The sequence below is a fragment of the Bos indicus genome, chromosome 2 (assembly GCF_029378745.1).
Source record: "Bos indicus isolate NIAB-ARS_2022 breed Sahiwal x Tharparkar chromosome 2, NIAB-ARS_B.indTharparkar_mat_pri_1.0, whole genome shotgun sequence".
In the NCBI taxonomy this organism is placed as follows: domain Eukaryota; kingdom Metazoa; phylum Chordata; class Mammalia; order Artiodactyla; family Bovidae; genus Bos; species Bos indicus.
The window spans coordinates 97,967,554-97,987,929 of record NC_091761.1 but is presented as its reverse complement, the minus strand read 5'-3'; the positions used below and the strand labels follow the sequence as shown (position 1 = coordinate 97,987,929).

General features: G+C 38.9%; 1 protein-coding gene across 3 annotated transcripts in view; it reads left to right on the top strand.

The window, feature by feature from the left end:
* The window catches only part of ACADL (acyl-CoA dehydrogenase long chain), a 41,276-nt gene that overhangs the window by 5,377 nt on the left and 15,523 nt on the right, over positions 1–20,376 (top strand). For 2 of the 3 annotated variants that reach the window (XM_019976213.2, XM_019976220.2), the window contains exons 2-8: positions 3,164–3,319; positions 4,890–5,027; positions 7,474–7,638; positions 7,957–8,023; positions 11,429–11,593; positions 12,239–12,340; positions 13,085–13,198. In XM_019976213.2, the coding sequence (XP_019831772.2) occupies positions 3,164–3,319; positions 4,890–5,027; positions 7,474–7,638; positions 7,957–8,023; positions 11,429–11,593; positions 12,239–12,340; positions 13,085–13,198 (907 nt within the window). The remainder of the gene's footprint in view (positions 1–3,163; positions 3,320–4,889; positions 5,028–7,473; positions 7,639–7,956; positions 8,024–11,428; positions 11,594–12,238; positions 12,341–13,084; positions 13,199–20,376) is intronic. The other variant, XM_019976227.2, reaches the window with a different exon arrangement.

Here is a 20,376-nt window from a genome sequence, read left to right as displayed (position 1 = left end):
GAAAAACGCCAAGTATGGACCAAGACATTGTGTATTATAAAGAAATTGGAACCAATCCTTCCAGTAGAGAATGAAGTAGATTTTATTCTCTCTATTGCTGTAATGTTACAGTGGTGTGCAAGACCTTTGCTTGCTATTGTATCCCAAGTTGCCTGAATGGTTCCTAGTACATATTACACACTCAGAAAGTATTTGTTGGCTATATTAATAAATAAGCTATTAAAAATGATGATTTGGAAGACAGAGTAGCAAACCAGAAAAATATCAGTGAAGATAAATGGCAGACCAGGTATAACAATTGTACTATTAAATGTTCTCAACTAAAGGTTACCGCTTAAAAGACATCTCAGACTGTATTAACAAATAAGCCTCAACTAAGAGTTGCTTATAATAGGTAAGCCTAAAGCAAAATGACACAATATACATATTAAGTGTATTAATCAGCTCAGACTTCCATAACCAAATGCTATAGACTAGGTGGTTTAAACAACAGAAATCTATTCCTCATTATTCTAGTGGCTGAATAGTCCAAAATCAAGGTACTGGCCAGTTCATTTCTTGGTCAGAGCCATCTTCCTGGCCTGTTGTTGTTCAGTCATTCAGTCGTGTCCGACTCTTTGCAACCCCATGGACTGCAGCATGCCAGGCTTCCCTGTCCTTCACCATCTCCCGGAGCTGGCTCAAACTCATGTGCATTGAGTCAGTGATGCAGTCCAACCATTTTACCCTCTGTCGTCCCCTTCCCCTACCTTCAATCTTTCCCAGCATCAGGGTCTTTTCTAGTGAGTTGGCTGTTCGCATCAGGTGGCCAAAGTATTGGAGCTTCAGCTTAGCATCAGTCCTTTCAATGAATATTCAGGGCTGATTTCCTTTAGGATTGACTGGTTTGATCTTCTTGCAGTTCAAGGGACTCTCAAGAGTCTTCTTCAACACCAATGTTCAAAAGCATCACTCCTTCAGCACTCAGCTTTCATTATGGTCCAACTTAATGAATCTCTGTCCGTAGTTCTTCAGGCACTCTGTCTATCAGATCTAATTCCTTGAATCTATTTGTCACTTCCACTGTATAATCGTAAGGAATTTGATTTAGGTCATATCTGAATGGCCTAGTGGTTTTCCCTATTTTCTTCAATTTAAGTCTGAATTTTGCAATAAGGAGTTCATGATCTGAACCACAGTCAGCTCCTAGTCGTTTTTGCTCACTGTATAGAGCTTCTCCATCTTCAGCTGCAAAGACTGTAATCAATCTGATTTCAGTATTGACCTGATTTCCTGGCCTGTAGACAGCCGCCTTCTCCCTTTGTCCTCACTAGACCCTTCCTTATGTGTACACAGAACTGTATCTCTCTCTTCCCCTTCTTATAATGTAAGTCTAGCTTCTTGGTTTAGATTCCAGCTTTAGGACCTCATTGAACTGTAATTACCTCCTCAAAGCCATATCTCCAAATACCATTACATTGGATGTTTGAGCTTCAACATATGAATTGGGTTGAGGAGAGGGAAGCGAGTGCAATTTAGTCCATTGCATTTCAGTTCATTGCATTAAGCAAAGACAAAAATAGCCCATTTCAGGGGGAAAAAAGAAATGCCTAATTGCCAATAAAGAAGACTTAGTCTTTTCTGGACTAAGAAGAAAAGGAAGAAAAGGAAAAGGAAGGAAAGGATAGGATCAGATCAGAGTCTAAATAAGGAAGAGAGAAATCCAAAAACAGTATCATGCAAAACAGAAAAATACTTTTGGGCAATATTCAAATACATGATAAAAAGTTTTTTTAGATGTGAGCTCAAAAGGTATCAAGTGGTACACAGAATTTTGAAATCTTTTTAGGTGTACCCCTAAGGAGGGGCAAGATCTGAATTCAGACCATTTAACAAAAGGAACTACAGAGATGTCTTTTTTGAAGCCTGGTATGGGGCATTGCCGGAAAATCCCATGGTTGGAAGAGCCTGGTAGGCTGCAGTCCATGGGGTTGCTAAGAGTCAGACACAACTGAGTGACTTCACTTTCACTCTTCACTTTCATGCATTGGAGAAGGAAATGGCAACCCACTCCAGTGTTCTTGCCTGGAGAATCCCAGGGGCGGGGGAGCCTGGTGGGCTGCAGTCCATGGGGTCGCACAGAGTCGGACACGACTGAAGCGACTTAGCAGCAGCAGCAGCAGCAGCAGCATGGGGCATTGCAGGGAGATGAAAGGCCAGTTTCCAAAGATCTTGAATAATTCTGGACTAATCCCTACAGAGACTGGTGGGCATTTTGATATCGCTTTACAATTAGGTTGTAATGTAGCAATAAAAATCAACACGGTCCTGCTGATGTATGGCAAAAACCATCATAGTATTGTAAAATAATTATCCTCCAATTAAAATTAATTAATCAATTAAAAAATCATCACAGTTTGCATGTTATATACCTGATATTTGAAATTGTATAATTCTGGATAAAATATTGATGGGGATTACATTATTTTAAATACTGTACATTACATGAAAACATATCAATATTATTCTTCCTGACTTGCATGGGAGATTCCACATATAAATGATGGCTCAGATGGTGGGGAGTCTGCCTGCAATGTGGGAGACCCAGGTTCAATCCCTGGGTTGGGAAGATCCCCTGGAGAAGAGAATGGCTACTGGAGAACCCCATGGAGAGAGTAGCCTGGCAGACCATGGAGTTGCAAAAAGTCAGACACGACTGAGCAACTGACTACATGATGATGATTATTCTGTTGTACTATTTGAATTGTACCTTATTTAGTTGACATCAGGTAAATTTTACATTCTTTAATCAGCATCACATGAGAGTGCTAGTCTACCTCAGCTCACATGTGTGATTAGTTCTAGGCACGATGTCCTCTTTATGGATTTGGAAGTAAAGTTTGAATTGAATCAGGGTGAGCTACTTCTTAACCTCATTTATGGAGGCAGATCCTAAAGTGGTTCTGCTCAAATCTGAACCAGTTTGTACTATTTCAGACTCTCTACTTGTCTCTAAAGTGCCTCGGGGGCAGGGGGGATGGTGATGAGGGGGTAGAGTTGAGGGGAGTCAGAATTTTTTCCATGTTATCCTATAGAATTAATTTTCCATGTTGTTCAATGACATTAATTTGGATATGAAGAGTAACCTTTGACTGAGTTTTCTTAATGTGTTTGTATTTTTAAGATGTTCTCATTCTGGAGGTGAAGAACGTCTAGAAACTTCTTCTGCTAAAAAATTAACAGATATAGGAACTAGAAGAATCTTCTCTTTAGAGCATGACATTTTCCGGGAAAGTGTAAGGAAGTTTTTTCAAGAAGAAGTGATTCCTTATCATGCAGAGTAAGTGGGACATTTTCTTTTATTTTTTTTTTTATTTTATTTTCTTATTTTTACTTTTTTTTACTTTACAATATTGTATTGGTTTTGCCATACATCAACATGCATCTGCCACGTGTGTACACGTGTCCCCCATCCTGAACCCTCCTCCCACCTCCCTCCCCATACCATCCCTCTGGGTCATCCCAGTGCACCAGCCCCAAGCTTCCTGTATCCTGCATCGAACCTGGACTGGCAATTCATTTCTTATATGGTATTATACATGTTTTAATGCCATTCTCCCAAATCATCCCACCCTCTCCCACAGAGTCCAAAAGGCTGTTCCATACATCTGTGTCTCTTTTGCTGTCTCATATACAGGGTTGTCATTACCATCTTTCTAAATTCCATATATATGCATTAGTATACTGTATTGGTGTTTTTCTTTCTGGCTTACTTCACTCTGTATAATAGGCTCCAGTTTCATCCACCTCATTAGAACTGATTCAAATGTATTCTTTTTAATGGCTGAATAATACTCCATTGTGTATATGTACCACAGCTTTCTTATCCATTCATCTGCTGATGGACATTTTCTTTTAAAGTAATACACATTAGAAGTCCAAGAAGGACTGTTTTCTAGAATGCTCTTTGTTGTTTCATAGAAACAGTACTGTGTTCAGTACTTTGTTAACATTTTTACCACTCTTCAATATAATAATGTAAGGTTACGGGATTCTTCAACTAGTTCAAGGGCTTTCCTGGTAGCTCAGCAGGTAAAAAACCCTCCTGCCAGTGTAAGAAACTCAAGTTCAATGGCTGCCCATTCCAGTATTCTTGCCTGGAGAATTGCATGGACAGAGGAGCCTGGTGAACTAACTGTAAGCTACCCATCCATGGTGTTGCAAAGAGTTGAACACAATGGAGTGCACATGCATGCATAAACTAGTTCAAAGCTTCTTAAATGAATTTTAAAATACACAATTAAAAAATATATGTTAAGGGGCTTTCTTGGTGGTCCAGTGGTTAAGACTTCATCTTCCAATGCAGGGGGTGCCAGTTTGATCCCTGGCTGAGGAGCTAGGATCTCACATGCCTTGTGGCCAAAGGACCAAAACATAAAACAGAAGCAATATTATAACAAAATCAACAAATACTTTAAAAAATTAAAGATACTTATATGTTGACCTAAGACAAGTTGATTGCCTGTTATTTCTCTAGCAAAGAAAAAAAAAATGGGTTTATTCAGGATGAGCAGAGAATTGCAGTTCAGGGTCAGCATCCACAGTGATCTGTGTGCAAGACCCCCCACAGCAAGGGAAAGAGAGCATGTTCATAGAGAGGAAAAGGAATTTGGGAGGGCTGGGATAAACACAAAGCCCATGGTTTTTCAGTGGCTGAGCCCTTGCTGGGAAAAAGGAGTCTTTCTTATTCCTGTTGGGCCCTACTGTTGTCACAGAGTATGAGAGCACCCCCTTTATTATCTTAAATTAAGGGACCATTCCTGCTCAAAATCATTCATAAATTCAAATTGTAGCCATTTAAATAATATGAAAACACTTTTTCTGATTTTAAAATGTTTTGTTATTTGCAGATGGGAGAAAGCTGGAGAAGTGAGTAGGGAGCTTTGGGAAAAAGCTGGAAAACAAGGACTACTTGGTATCAGTATTGCAGATCACCATGGTGGCATTGGGGGGGACTTGTATTCGTCAGCTATTGTTTGGGAGGAGCAGTAAGTATGAAAACATTTGAAGTTGAATCTTGTTTTGTTCTCTCTCCTTTCTGAGATGATTTTAAAATAATTTCTAATCTTCTTATAAGATCGAAAATCTCCTTTTAAGTTGATAAAGTAGTTGCTTCATTTCTAATTGACCCATGTGACTGTTTCAGAGATTTCAGTTGATAAATGGGGAAAAGATTTGAACTATCAATTCATCAAAAAAGAAATGCAAATAGCTTTTTAAATGAAAAAGTTTACCCTTTCTACCAATCAAATGCAAATTAAATTATATCTAGAGATATATCATTTTGAGTACAAAAGATAGTCCAAATGAAAAGTCATAATACCCAGTGCTGACAAGCTTGCAGGTAAAAGTGACTCATATACTCTTGGTGACATTATATATTGGAGCAATAAGTGCTTTGGTGATTAAAATCATGGCTACATAAAAAATGAAAATATTTATACTCTTTGGATGCCATTTTGGGGAATTTGTCTTTAGGAAATAATTTGTTAGAAAAAAAATAACAGCTATGTACAAACATCATTGCCTTGTTAGATTATAATCCCTCAAATTTGGAAGCAATCTAAATGTACGGCAGTGGGAGAATGAATAAGCATATTTGTGCCATGACCACAGCTGTATTCAGTTAGTTCAGTCACTCAGTCACGTCCTACTCTTTGCGACCCCATGGACTGTAACACACCAGGCTTCCCTGTCCATCACAAACTCCCAGAGTTTACTCAGACTCGTGTCCATTGAGTCGGTAATGCCATCCAATTTCAGTCATCCCCTTCATCCCCCTTCAGTTTTTCCCAGCATCAGGGTCTTTTCCAATGAGTCAGTTCTTCACATCAGGTGGCCAAAGTATTGGAGTTTCAGCTTCAGCATCAGTCCTTGCAATGAGTATTCAGGACTGATTTCCTTTAGGAGAGACTGGTTGGATCTCCTTGCTGTTGGCCTCTCAAGAGTCTTCTGCAACACTGCAGTTCAAAAGCATCAATTCTTCAGCACTCAGCTTTCTTTATAGTCCCACTCTCACATCAATACATGATCACTGGAAAAACCATAGCCTTGATCTGATGGACCTTTATTGACAAAGTAATGTCTCTGCTTTTTAATATGCTGTCTAGGTTAGTCATAACTTTTCTTCCAAGGAGCAAGCGTCTCTTAATTTCATGGCTGCAGTCACCATCTGCAGTGATTTTGGAGCCCCCCAAAAATAAAGTCAGTCACTGCTTCCACTATTTCCCAATCTATTTTCCATGAAGTGATGGGCCCTGATGCCATGATCTTAGTTTTCTGTATGTTGAGCCTTAAGCCAACTTTTTCACTCTCCTCTTTCACTTTCATCAAGAGGCTCTTTAATTTTTCTTCGTTTTCTGCCATAAGTGTAGTGTCATCTGCATATCTGAGGTTATTTATATTTCTCCCAGCAACCTTGATTCCAGCTTGTGCTTCATCCATTCCAGCATTTCTCATGATGTACTCTGCATATAAGTTAAATAAGCAGGGTGACAGTATATAGCCTTTATGTACTCCTTTCCCAATTTAGAACCAGTCTGTTGTTCCATGTCCAGTTCTAATACAGCTGTATTAGAAATACATATATCCTTATGGCAAAGGTCATTTGCTAAAATGAATATAGTTACTGTGTTTAGGGTAATACAGTTGTAGGTGGTAAATTTTTTTTAATGTTTTATCTTTTAATTCGTTAAATAAGTGATCATTGAGCTCTGCTAGAGCACTGTTATTATGTTAGAGCCAGAAATTAAAAGGTTAGCAAAAACAAAGAGAGAAAACCTTCAGGAACTTCATGGGTTTGTGAGGAGACAAGCTATCACCACATAATGTGATAAGGGTTTAGTACTGCCCTTTGAACAACTATTTCCTGGCTACTGGCTGCCAGAAACATAGAAGTGGATGATGAAGGAAGACTTCAACGAAAACTTCATACCTTTTGTGAGAAATGTATGGCCACAGACACTGACACTCTAGGTGAAGAAAAGAAGGATTATGTGGTCCAAATCAGTGGGAATAACAAACAGGGTTTCCCATGAAGCAAGGTGTCTTGACCCATGACCAAGGTGTCTTGACCCATGACCCATGACTGCTACTGAGTGAAGGGCATTCCTGTTATAGACTGAGGAAGACCAGAGGAAAAAAGTGCACATCTGTACGGGTTTGCATTGTGGATGCCAATCTGAGTGTTCTCAATATGGTCATCATTAAAAATAGGGAGAAGGATATTTCTGGACTCACTGATATTGTTGTGCCTCATCCCCTAGGGCCCAGAAGAGCTAGCAGAATCCGAAATGAATACGATCAGACATCAAAAAAAAAAAAAAAAGACCTTCTAGTACTTGTTGCTTTCTAATTAAGAATCAGAGGAACTAAAAAGAGAAAAAAAATAACTGTGTTGTGCTTTAAATTGTCTTCTCTTTTTTTCTTTCTAAGAGCATATTCAAATTGTACAGGCCCAGGTTTTGGTCTTCATTCAGATATCGTCATGCCCTATATTACAAACTATGGTTCAGAAGAACAGATTAAGCGCTTCATCCCTGAGATGGTTGCAGGGAAATGTATTGGTGCCATAGCAATGACAGAGCCTGGGGCTGGAAGGTAAATCAACTTTTGGTTGGTTTTGAAATCTCAGAAGCAAGGTCCTAACCACAAATATGAATGAGTATAGGCCTTGTTATGGTCTGTAAAAATCAGGCTACTCTATGAATCTCAATCAAATATTCATTTGTATAAACAGTTTAGAATATATCAGACATGATTTTTCAGTGCATTTATGTGAACATTCCTTATATTAGTTAAATGTCAATTTTTATAATGGTGTAGCAGTGTAAATTATCACAGTAGATACATAACAACATTTGCATAGTTTATTTTTTACCAATTAATGAATTTTTTAATCAATTCTTTCAATTATAGTGATTTGCAAGGAATAAGAACAAATGCCAAAAAGGATGGAAGTGACTGGATTCTCAATGGAAGCAAGGTCTGTAAAGAATGGCTTCCATAACTCTCCTGTCTGGAGTCATGCTGTGGGTAACAAAGCCTTAAAGACTACTCATCATTGAGTCTTCTCAGATCTCTGATTCACATGGGAATTGTTTACTTGAGCTGGCACAGGAACTGAGCTGATTTGTTTTGGAGACAGTAAGAATTGTACAGCATTCATATTACCTGAGATATATTCCTTTTTGTTCTGTTTGCTTGTTCTCTCACTAATATGGAAAATGTTGTTTTAGCTTCCAGGCAGCCTTTTACAAACCAGAAAAAGAAAAGGTGAGGCTTACATTGTCCAAATAGGGGACAAACAATAGTTAATGAATTTGATGTTGATGAAAAATGAGGGGAAAGACTTCTTATAAATATCAAGAAGAGTTTCAAAAGATCTTAAGAGAAAAAGTATTTTTAATAGAATTGAAAAGCCCTTCAACCTTTCTGAGCATCACGTCAATCCACTGATAGAATTGGAGAGCACCTGCGATTGAGATTATAGATAGGCTCAGAAGTAAATGTATCTTTTAGAGTATCATATCACTGATAGCAGAGGTTTTTGTTTACCTAAATGGCACCCCACTCCACTACTCTTGCCTGGAAAATCCCATGGGCAGAGGAGCCTGGTAGGCTGCAGTCCATGGGGTCGCGAAGAGTCGGACACGACTGAGCGACTTCACTTTGACTTTTTACTTTCATGCATTGGAGAAGGAAATGGCAACCCACTCCAGTGTTCTTGCCTGGAGAATCCCAGGGACTGGGGAGCCTGGTGGGCTGCTGTCTGTGGGGTCGCACAGAGTCGGACATGACTGAAGTGACTTAGCAGCAGCAAACCTGTGTCTAGTATACACCCAGTGAAGATTTATTGATGACTGAGTTTTTTACTGTTATGTCACTTACAACTATGCCGTCACCAGCGCTTTCATTTGTTGTCATGTACACAGCACTAACATCACTCCCATCTCCCATTATTGCTTAGTATCAGCAATCTGTATTTTAGAGATGAATCTTCTTATAAGAGGCATGGATAGTAGGTGATGAGAGTAATCAACACCATTTTATGCCTGTACTGTTTCAAAGGGACAGAGACAGGATTAGATCATTTGTATAGAGTTTGACAGATACTGAGATCACTGCAGATGGTGACTGCAGCCATGAAATTAAAAGAGACTTGCTCCTTGGAAGAAAAGCTGTGACTAACCTAGACAGCATATTAAAAAGCAGAGACATTACTTTGATGACAAAATGTCTGGAGAGTCAAAGCCATGATTTTTCCAGTAGTCATGTATGGATGTGTGAGAGTTGGACCGTGAAGAAAGCTGAGCACTGAAGGATTGATACTTTTGAACTGTGGTGTTGGAGAAGACTCTTGAGAGTCCCTTGGACAGCAAGGAGATCAAACCAGTCCATCCTAAAGGAAATCAGTCCTGAACATTCATTGGAAGGACTGATGATGAAGCTGAAACTCCAATACTTTGGCCACCTGATGTGAAGAACTGACTCATTGGAAAAGACCCTGATGCTGGGAAAGATTGAAGAAGACAGGAGGAGAAGGGGATGACAGAGGATGAGATGGTTGGATGGCATTACCAACTCGATAGACATGAGTTTGAGCAAGCTCTGGGAGATGGTGATGGATAGGGAGGCCTGGCATGCTGCAGTCCATGGTGTCGCAAAGAGTTGGACCGGACTGAGTGACTGAACTGAAAGATGGTAAATTTAGGATGCTATGGAGCAGTTAATCCAGTCTGGGGAATTTGGGGAGATTTTTTGTAGGAGGTGGTATCTGAACTTACTCTCCAAGATGAGTAGAATTCATTGTAACAGAGTTGGAAAAGGGCCTCTCAAGTAGAGGAAAAAAGATTTCCAAAGGCCCATAGGTAAAGATGACCTTAGAACATTGGGGACAGCAAGTCATACAGTAGATCTCACCTAAAACAAAGGAATGAGGAGAAAGTGGGATAAGAGATAAGGCTGGACTGGTAAGCTAGTGCCAGTATGTGATGAACCCTGCTAAAAAAAAAACCTGAAAAAGTGTTGAAACAGATTAGAAAGAACTGTATGTCAAATTGAGTATTATGTAGGATAATAACATGATTTATTGACCATTCACTGACATTAGGAAGGGGGCTTCCCAGGTGGCGCAGTGGAAAAGAATCTGCCTGCCAACGCAGGAGACCTGGGTTCAGTCTCTGGGTTGAGAAGATCCCCTGGAGGAGGAAATGGCAACTCACTCCAGAATTCTTGCCTGGAAAATTCCACAGACAGAGGAGTCTGGTGGGCTACAACCCTTGGGGTCGCAGAGTCGGACACAACTGAGTGCACATGTCCATCGTACCCTGTCGTGGGGGAAAACAGATTGATACCCAAATTAAATAGGAGCAGAGGCAGGAAGACATATGTTCCTTGAATTATCAGATGGAACTGTCCAGAAGCAGGTGGATATTCAGGTCTGGAACCTAGCAAGAAATTTGGCTTAGATAAAAGATTTGGAGTCATCAGCCTATGGATAACAACTGAAGCCATGGAAGCAGCTGAGAGGACCCAGGAAAGATACAGAATGAGAAGATAGTGGTTCATATTTACTTTGTGTATATTTGTCTTCTGGATAAATATTTGATAAACTAATATCTTATTGAGTTTGTTGTTTTATCAATCCTTAATCAGTCCATGGACTATACAGTCCATGGAATTCTTCAGGCCAGAATACTGGAGTCGGTAGCCATTCCCTTCTCCAGGGGAAATTCCCAACCCAGGGATCCAGCCCAGGTCTGCCACACTGCAGGTAAATTCTTTACCAGCTGAGCCACCAGGGAAACCCAAGAATACTAGAGTGGGTAGCCTGTCCCTCCTCCAGCGGATCTTCCTGACCCAGGAATTGAACCAGGGTCTCCTGCATTGCAGGCAGATTCTTTATAGCTGAGCTGCCAGTGAAGCCCTTCTTAATCAGTACCTTTCTTATTTAGGCCATCTATCGAAAACTGTGCCTTTTCAAAAACTGATAAATCTGAAAGTACAAGTACTTCAATAGTATCATGCTATTCAAAGCAGATTCCATTTTCTCATCTGAAGCATCTTTCTAAAATATAGTGTATCATTTTTATAGATAATTTTGTTTTAATTTAAATAGAATATAATAATCAGTTCATTATTATTATTATTTACAATATTGATAGTGGGAAGAAAATGTATAGAATTCATTCTTTGAAACATTGAATAATTTCCCCTCATATAATAGCCTCATGTATGAATAATCAACACTGCAACTATTTGGAGAGGTTACAGAGAGAGGTATAAACATGTTTTGTTTGGTTTGGTTTTCTCGAATGTGTTTGCAGTCTTGACTTACACATGGACCTGAATTATTGTGGAGCCTCACAGTATACATGGGATTTTGCAGGTATTTGTCACTAATGGGTGGCTGTGTGACATTGTGATCGTAGTAGCGATCACAAATCGAGAGGCTCACTCTCCTGCCCATGGCATTAGCCTTTTTCTGGTGGAAAATGGAATGAAAGGATTTATCAAGGGACGAAAGCTAGATAAAATTGGACTAAAAGCCCAGGTAAGTCATAATACAAATTTGTTTTCATAATATAAATCATTTATAAAATATATTGTATATATACAATTGAGTTTACTCAGTTATGCTTTATATATAGAACTATATATAGCACAATCATACCTTTCTTCCTATGCTGGATTCTTAAAATATGCTTTTTCAGAAATGATTGTGGAAATTTATTCCACTGTTTATGCCACTGTTGTCAGCAGTAGAGGTGAATTAGGATATTTTGAAAATCTGCTTTAGAACATTAACTGCCTAATAATACTGTCTATTTTTGAAATTGAATTATGAAATAACAGGAAATATTTTTTCCTACTACTTGGTAATTATTTAGTAATTTTTTTGTTACCAAAAAGAAAAACATGTTTTACTTGATATGCATTAGAAATCCTTAGTGCTCAATATCTACAGAACAGAACAGTATTAGAACTAGAATGACTGTATCACAGTGGGAAAGCCACTTTTGGAATCAGATAGACCTCGATTTGAATCCCAGGTTTACCACTTACTAATTGTGATCATTAACAACTTTATCTTGTCTGCCAATTTGTTTTGTTTTCTGAATGGCAATACTAATCACCTCATCAGGTTCTTGGGAGATTTAAATGAGGTAATTCTGTACTCAATCGTATGATCCCTTAGGATACTGCAGAATTTTTCTTTGAAGATGTACGGTTGCCAGCAGGTACCCTACTTGGAGAAGAGAATAAAGGCTACTATTACCTCATGCAAGAGCTTCCACAGGTCAGAAGTATTAAAAGAATGCACCTTTTGATTAGATGATGGACTGGAGTAGAATAATACAGGACTGTATCAATCCATGCATACAGAACTTGTGATGTAGCCAGTCCCTTGACTATAACTTGAAGGTGTACAGTACACATATATTTTATATATTATATATATTATTTATTTATATATATTATATATATACATATGTATAATTTTTGTAGACTGGATGTATGAAAATGTATGAAAAAATCATATGTATGATTTTTGTAAACTGGATGTATGAATAAGAGAACTCAAGGATATCCAAGTAAAACTTATAAGTGAGTCAGGAAAATAAGATTTTCAGTCCTATGATTCCTTCTTGGAATGATTTTAGTATCTTACCTGCAAGTCAAGAATTTTTAGCTCTTTGTAAGGAAATAGCCAAAATATTTGCCAAGTTCTTTTTCTTTAAATAATACTCAAACAGCTTTGGAATTTCTTTTCTCGTAAGTAAGTAAAGAGAAGAGGGAAATGAATTACTTATATATATCTGTATAAAGACAGTCATACATAAAGATAAAAGATTTTTTTAAGAGACTTATTATAGATGATCGAAATAGTCTTATAAATCTCAGTGGGAGTCTTTTCTTATAAAGAGTTAAATAAATTAATCTTTAGGAGTTTTATAAAGATTATTTACGTGATTTATTGTCATTTAAATCATATGAAAATCACTTGTGTAATTAGAGTAACTATCTAATTTGGGGGTTATAGGAAAGACTGTTAATTTCCGAGATAGCAGTTTCAGCCAGTGAATTCATGTTTGAGGAAACCAGGGACTACGTTAAACAAAGAAAAGCTTTTGGAAAGACAGTTGCAGATTTACAGGTAAGCTTTTCATTGGTATTACATAGTCTCATTTTCCCTGGCAACTCAGCTGGTAAAGAATCTGCCTGCAATGCAGGAGACTCTGGTTCAATTCCTGGCTTGGGAAGATCCGCTGGAGAAGGGATGGGCTACCCATTCCAGTATTCTTGGGCTTCCCTGGTGGCTCAGCTGGTAAAGAATCCACCTGCCATGTGGCAGACCTGGGTTGGATCCCTGGGTTGGGAAGATCCCCTGAAGAAGGGAAAGGCTACCCACTCCAGTATTTTGACTTAGAGAATCCCATGGGCTGTATAGTCCATGGGGTCTCAAAGAGTCAGACATGACTGAGTGACTTTCACTTTCACATAGTCTCAATTTGCTCATTTGAAATAGGTCAGCTAAACATGAATGTGGAGTAATTTTCACATAGATGATGTCAACTGAAAAATATGCACAACTTAAAAGTTGAGAATTCTGTTTTACTTGATGGACAAAGCTGAGGATGTGAGCCCCAAAGACAGCCTCTTAGACAGCTCTGAGGGACTGGTCCACACAGGTAACGGAGGAACCAGATATATAAGAGTTTTGCAACAAAACCCAGATAGTTGGAACATCCAAAGATTACAGTTAAAGAGAGTCAGACACTCAAGTTCATGAATTTATTGTTTTTGCAGGGAAGACGCAAGAGTCTGCACTCATTGAAATCACTCCTTTGATATGCGCCTTAACCACCTAGGGCCACTACCCTCTTCTCCACCCTGATTCCTTTCCAGGTGCACAGTTGAAGGCAGCTGCACTGGCTGCTGGCTCAATGGCCACGATATCCTTGGTTTACCCATATGGCAGGCAATATTTTTCTCCACAATGATACTAGAATCCACGGAAGTGGATGAAACCACTGAGGGAAAGAGTAGAGATTAAGGCAAAAGAGGTTTCTAGGACAGAGTCCTGAGAAAAAAATTATGAGATTTAAAGGCAGAATAGGAAACAAAGAGCCTACAGAGACAATTGAGAATGGACAGTTAGGAGAAAGCAAGTCAGGCAGTATTGTCACCAAAGCCAAGAGAAAAGAGGATTTCAAGTGGGCAGGAGCTACTCAGGGGGAAAATAAGGTGAAGGTTAACGAGTGCCCACTGGACATAATGATATATGGAGGTTATTTTGTTGGTGTCCTTAATGAACTGGTGTAGTGTCAGATTTGGCACCCCACTCCAGTACTCTTGCCTGGAAAACCCCATGGGCGGAGGAGCCTGGTGGGCTGCAGTCCATGGGGTCGCGAAGAGTCGGACACGACTGAGCAACTTCACTTTCACTTTTCATTTTCATGCATTGGAGAAGGAAATGGCAACCCACTCCAGTGTTCTTGCCTGGAGAATCCCAGGGACGGGGGAGCCTGGTGGGCTACCGTCTATGGGGTTGCACAGAGTCGGCCACAACTGAAGTGACTTAGCAGCAGCAGCAGCAGCAGTGTCAGACTGGTGTTAGACTGGTGTGGTGTCAGACCAGAATGAATAGAGGAGTGAATGGAAATGAGGAAGTAAAAATGCTGGTGGTTGGCAACTCTTGAGAGAAGGGTTGGTAACTTGGAGGTGAGAAGAGAGGGTAGGGAGGGGAATGAGGGAAACATTTGGAGACCATGTGAAGTAAATGACAATTCTTAACTTCTGTTATTATTACTACAATGAGAATGCTAGAGTTATATTTTAATGCCTAGAGAAAGGATTTAGTAAAGAGGGAAAGATTGCAGATATGGAAACTATAATTAACTGTATATGATCTTTGAGAAAGTGTGAGGGTATGGATGCCAAAGTGCATTGAAAGATAGGCTTTCACATCCCTGATAGGAAAGGCCTTTCTACCATTGAAACAGGAAGAAAAGAGGAAAGAATGAGCAAGGGTCGCTCCTCAGTTCATTTCAGTCTCTCAGTAAGGTCCAAATCTTTGAAACCCCATGCACTGAAGCACGCCAGCCTTCCCTGTCCATCACCAACTCCCGTAGCTTGCTCAAACTCATGTCCGTTGAGTTGGTAATGCCATCAAACCATCTCATTCTCTGTTTTCCCCTTCTCCTCTTGCCTTCAGTATTTCCCAGGATCAGGATCTTTTCCAATGAGTCAATTCTTCGCATCAAGTGGCCAAAGTATTGGAGTTTCAGCTTCAGCACCAGTCCTTCCAATGAATATTGAGGATTAATTTCCTTTAGGATAGACTGGTTTGATCTCCTTGCAGTCCAAGGGACTCTCAAGAATCTTCTCCAACAGTTCAGTTCAGTTCAGTCATTCAGTTGTGTCCGACTGTTTGCGACCCCAAGGACTACAGCACACCAGGCCTCCTTGTCCATCACCAACTCCTGGAGCTTGCTCAAATTCATGTCCATTGAGTTGGTGATGCCATCCAACCATCTCATCCTCTGTCATCGCCTTCTCCTCCCGCCTTCAATCTTTCCCAGCATCAGGGTCTTTTCCAATGAGTCAGTTCTTCACATCAGGTGGCCAAAGTATTGGAGTTTCAGCTTCAGCATCAGTCCTTCCAATGAATGTTCAGGACTGATTTCCTTTAGGATGGACTGATTGGATTTCCTTGCAGTCCAAAGGACTCTCAAGAGTCTTTTCTAACACACCACAGTTCAAGAGCATCAATTCTTTGGCACTCGGCTTTCTGTATAATCCAGCTCTCACATCCAGGTACATGACTACTAGAAAAATGTCCAGCTCTCACATCCAGGTACATGACTACTGGAAAAACCATAGCTTTGACTAGACGGACCTTTGTTGACAAAGGTCTGCTTTTTAATATGCTGTCTAGGTTGGTCATAACTTTCCTTTCAAGAAGTAAGCGTCTTTTAATTTCATGGCTGCAATCACCACCTGCAGTGATTTTGGAGCCCCCCCAAAATTAAATTAGTCACTGTTTCCACTGTTTCCCCATCTATTTGCCATGAAGTGATGGGACTGGATGCCACAATCTTAGTTTGCTGAATGTTGAGCTTTAAGCCAACTTTTTAACTCTCCTCTTTCACTTTCATCAAGAGGATTTTTGGTTCTTCTTCACTTTCTGCCATAAGGGTGGTGTCATCTGTGTATCTTAGGTTTTTGATATTTCTCCAAGCAATCTTGATTCCAGCTTGTGCTTCATCCAGCCCAGTGTTTCTCATGATGTACTCTGCATATAAGTTAAATTAGCAGGGTGACAATATACAGCCTTGATGTACTCTTTTCCTGATTTGGAACCAGTCTGTTGCTTCCTGTCCTGCATACAGATTTCTCAGGAGGCAGGTCAGGTGGTCTGGTAGTCCCATCTCTTTAAGAATTTTCTACAGTTTATTGTCATCCACACAGTCAAAGGCTTTGGCATAGTCAGTAAAGCAAAAGTAAATGTTTTTCTGGAGCTCTCTCACTTTTATGATGATCTAATGGATGTTGGCAATTTGATCTCTGGTTCCTCTGCCTTTTCTAAAACCAGCTTGAACATCTGGAAGTTCACAGTTCATGTACTGTTGAAGCCTGGCTTGGAGAATTTTGAGCATTACTTTGCTAGGGTGTGAGATGAGTGCAATTGTGCGGTAGTTTGAGCATTCTTTGGCATTGCCTTTCTTTGGGATTGGAATGAAAACTGACCTTTTCCAGTCCTGTGGCCACTGCTGAGTTTTCCAAATTTGCTGGCATATTGAGTGCAGCAGTTTCAAAGCATCATCTTTCAGGGTTTGAAATAGCTCAACTGGAATTCCATCACCTCCACTAGCTTTGTTTGTAGTGATGCTTCCTAAAGCCCACTTGACTTCGCATTCCAGGATGCCTGCCTCTAGGTGAGTGACCTCACCATCGTGATGATCTGGGTCATAAAGATCTTTTTTGTATAGTTCTTTTGTGTATTTTTGTCACCTCTTCTTAATTTCTTCTCCTTCTGTTAGGTCTGTACCATTTCTGTCCTTTATTGTGCCCATCTTTGCATGAAATGTTCCCTTGGTATCTCTAATTTTCTTGAAGAGACCTCTAATCTTTCCCATTCTATTGTTTTCCTCTATTTCTTTGCACTAATCACTGAGGAAGGCTTTCTTATCTCTCCTTCCTATTCTTTGAAACTCTGCATTCAAATGGGTATATCTTTCCTTTTCTCCTTTGCCTTTTGCTTCTCTTCTTTTCACAGCTATTTGTAAAGCCTTCTCTAATATTCTTGAAGAGATCTCTAGTCTCTCCCATTCTCTTGTTTGCAAAATGTCTTCAAAAGACTTCCATGTCTTTATGTATCGATAGGGAAATAAGAAATGTGAGTGAATAGGGTTGGAAGTAGGAAGGTTTGAAATCCTTTCTTTGGAGTGAGAGACTGAACACTAGGGACACTTACAGTAAGCTTTCTGGCAGTATTGAGGACCCAAATGAGGTTAGTGATCATGCCTTTATAGCAGAATCTTCTGCTTTTTTGTGTATTAGCTTTACTGCAAGGGTTTTGCTTCTTCCTGGCTTTTGCCAAGAAGTTTAAGGTATTTTCAGAATAACTCAGAATATGGTGACCTTAATCACTAAAATGTCAATCAAATTTTAAACCCTCTAATTTCTTCTTAAATGAAGAAAAAACTTAAAAATAATGCAGTCATCAAAAATCCTGCAGTTGGAAGTATAATTGCAAAGTTCGTTGCAAAGGGAAAAGGAAAGATGAAATACTTTGGTAAGTTTTCAGCACAGCATTATATATGAAGTTAAATTCACGTGTGACTTAAAACTTAGTACAACTCCTTAAGTCTTTGTGGTCTAGGCAAGTTGTATTATCTCTCTCAAAAGTACTTTCTTCTTGGTAAGATGTGAGTAATATGAGTAGGTACCTCATAGAGTTGTTATGAAGATAATACCCATAAAGGGCTTAGAATATTGCCTGGCAACGCAAGCTTTCATTAAAGTTAGCTACTCCAGTTGACCCATGAACGGCACAGGTTTGAATGGCACAGGTCCATTTACATGTGGATTTTTTTCAATAAATACATTGGAAAATTTTCTGAAGATTTTAAGACAATTTAAATAGTGCAGATGAACTGTGTGGCTGAGAAATACGAAAAAAAAAAAAAGAAAATGTATATCATGAATGCATAAAATGTGTAGATACTTGTCTAATTTATCATTTACTACCATAAAGTATGTACAAATTTATTACAAAAAGTTAAATTTATCAAAATTTATGCACACAGACACAGGATGCCATTGATTACGCTAGGCTACCATAAAGTAATCATACTGCTGTTTCTTTGTTATCAACACACCAGTCATTTTCTTTTTCATGTAATCTTTTCATTTTGAGAAACACTGATATGCACTATTTGTTTCACTGAGCAAATATGTATTGATTGCCTTCTGAAGGTTGTATGCTCAAATGTAATTTGATAGACATGACTCTGGAAATACTGTAAGCTCCTAGCAACACAAACCGAGTGATACTACTTGTTATCACTCTTTGACTTTCCCGGATATATCCAAAGTGGAATTAGTATCATTTGCTTCTCAAAGCCAACCACTACCCCTTTCACCAAAATTGTTTATATGTGTATATATATCTATGGCTGATTCATGTTGAGGTTTGACAGAAAACGACAAAATTCTGTAAAGCAATTATCCTTCAATTAAAAAATAATTTAAAAAATGCTCTTGCCTTTAGCCCTATTCTGGGTACTATAAAAAGTGAATCAAATAGACATATTTTCCATCCCCTTGGAAATCCTGTGTTTATGAATTGCATATTAAATTACAACAAAAATGACAATATTATTACCCAGATTGCCTGTAGACTTCAGAGCGTTAAATATTATTTGACATGTAACCATGAAAAATATAGAAAATTGGTATAATATTTTCCAATATTAGCTTCTTCTAAAATATTTACTTATTTAATAACATACATGTGCATATGTGTAGATATATATGTATGTATTTTGAGAGCAAAAAGATAACAGTCCTTTTCAAAGCAAGTGCCATTTTATTGTTGCCTTCTTTAAAGGTAGTTCACTAAACTTTCACTAGGTGGCAGTGCCATCCTGCTTCTACAGGCATTGGTAAGAGCAGTATTGTTTTCCAAGTAGATGTGTGGTTCTGAGATTTCTGAGATATTTCTTCTGATCTTCTTGTTTTATATAAATAAGTACCTTTGAATAATATTTTCATACTCAATCTAGATATGTATTCAGAGAAGAATGAATAATATGTGTTTATACGTGCATGCTGAGTCGCTTCAGTCGTGTCTGTTTGCAACTCCATGGACTGTAGCCCACCAGGCTCCTCTGTTCATGGGATTCTCCAGGCAAGAATACAGGAGTGGGTTGCCAAGCCCTTCTCCACAGGATCATCCCTGCCCAGGGATTGAACCCGTGTCTCTTATGTCTTCTGCATTGGCAGGCAGGTTCTTTACCATTATGGTTCCAATATTAAATTAAAATAGTAGACTTAAAAAAATAATAATAAAATAAAATAAAATAAAATAGTAGACTTTAAAATGTTATATTATATGTATCCAAATGTCATTTTTATGACCATGTAATGATTCAGTTTCCTGATATCTGTTATCCTAGAATTTTGAACATTTTGGGCCTTTCTGACCACTTGGACACATTTTATAAGATTTATTTTCTTTTTAGACTGGAGATCTACCATACTTAAGTTGCAGTAGTTACAGGATTTTCCTTTTATCTCATCCATAGTCTCCAAAGTTGCTGTCCAGTCTTATGGTTTTCCATGGAATGGACAATACAATAGTAAAATTCAGATATTAAATAATGATAATGTGTGTCATTGATTGATGTTCTCTGTATGCCAGACACTGTGCTAAAAATTGTCTCTCCTTTTTTCTTAGCAACTGCATATAATACATATTACATTTATCCTTATTTTACAGAAAAGGATGCTGAAGCATGGAGAGGTTTAGTTATATGCTCAAGATTTCATAAATATTCTAGCCCTGGAACCTACACTCTAGGTTTAGGTTCCAGAGCTAGTTTTACTGCCTCTAGTGAAAGCCATTCACTAGTTTTATTACCCAGAAATCCAAAGTAGATAGACTCTTCTTCTTTTCCCATCTCTTTCACCCATGGACAGTGAAATGAAAATTCAGTGTTTTTTTCTGCTGCTGCTGCTGCTAAGTCATTTCAGTCATGTCTGACTCTGTGCGACCCCATAGACGGCAGCCCACCAGGCTCTCCCGTCCCTGGGATTCTCCAGGCA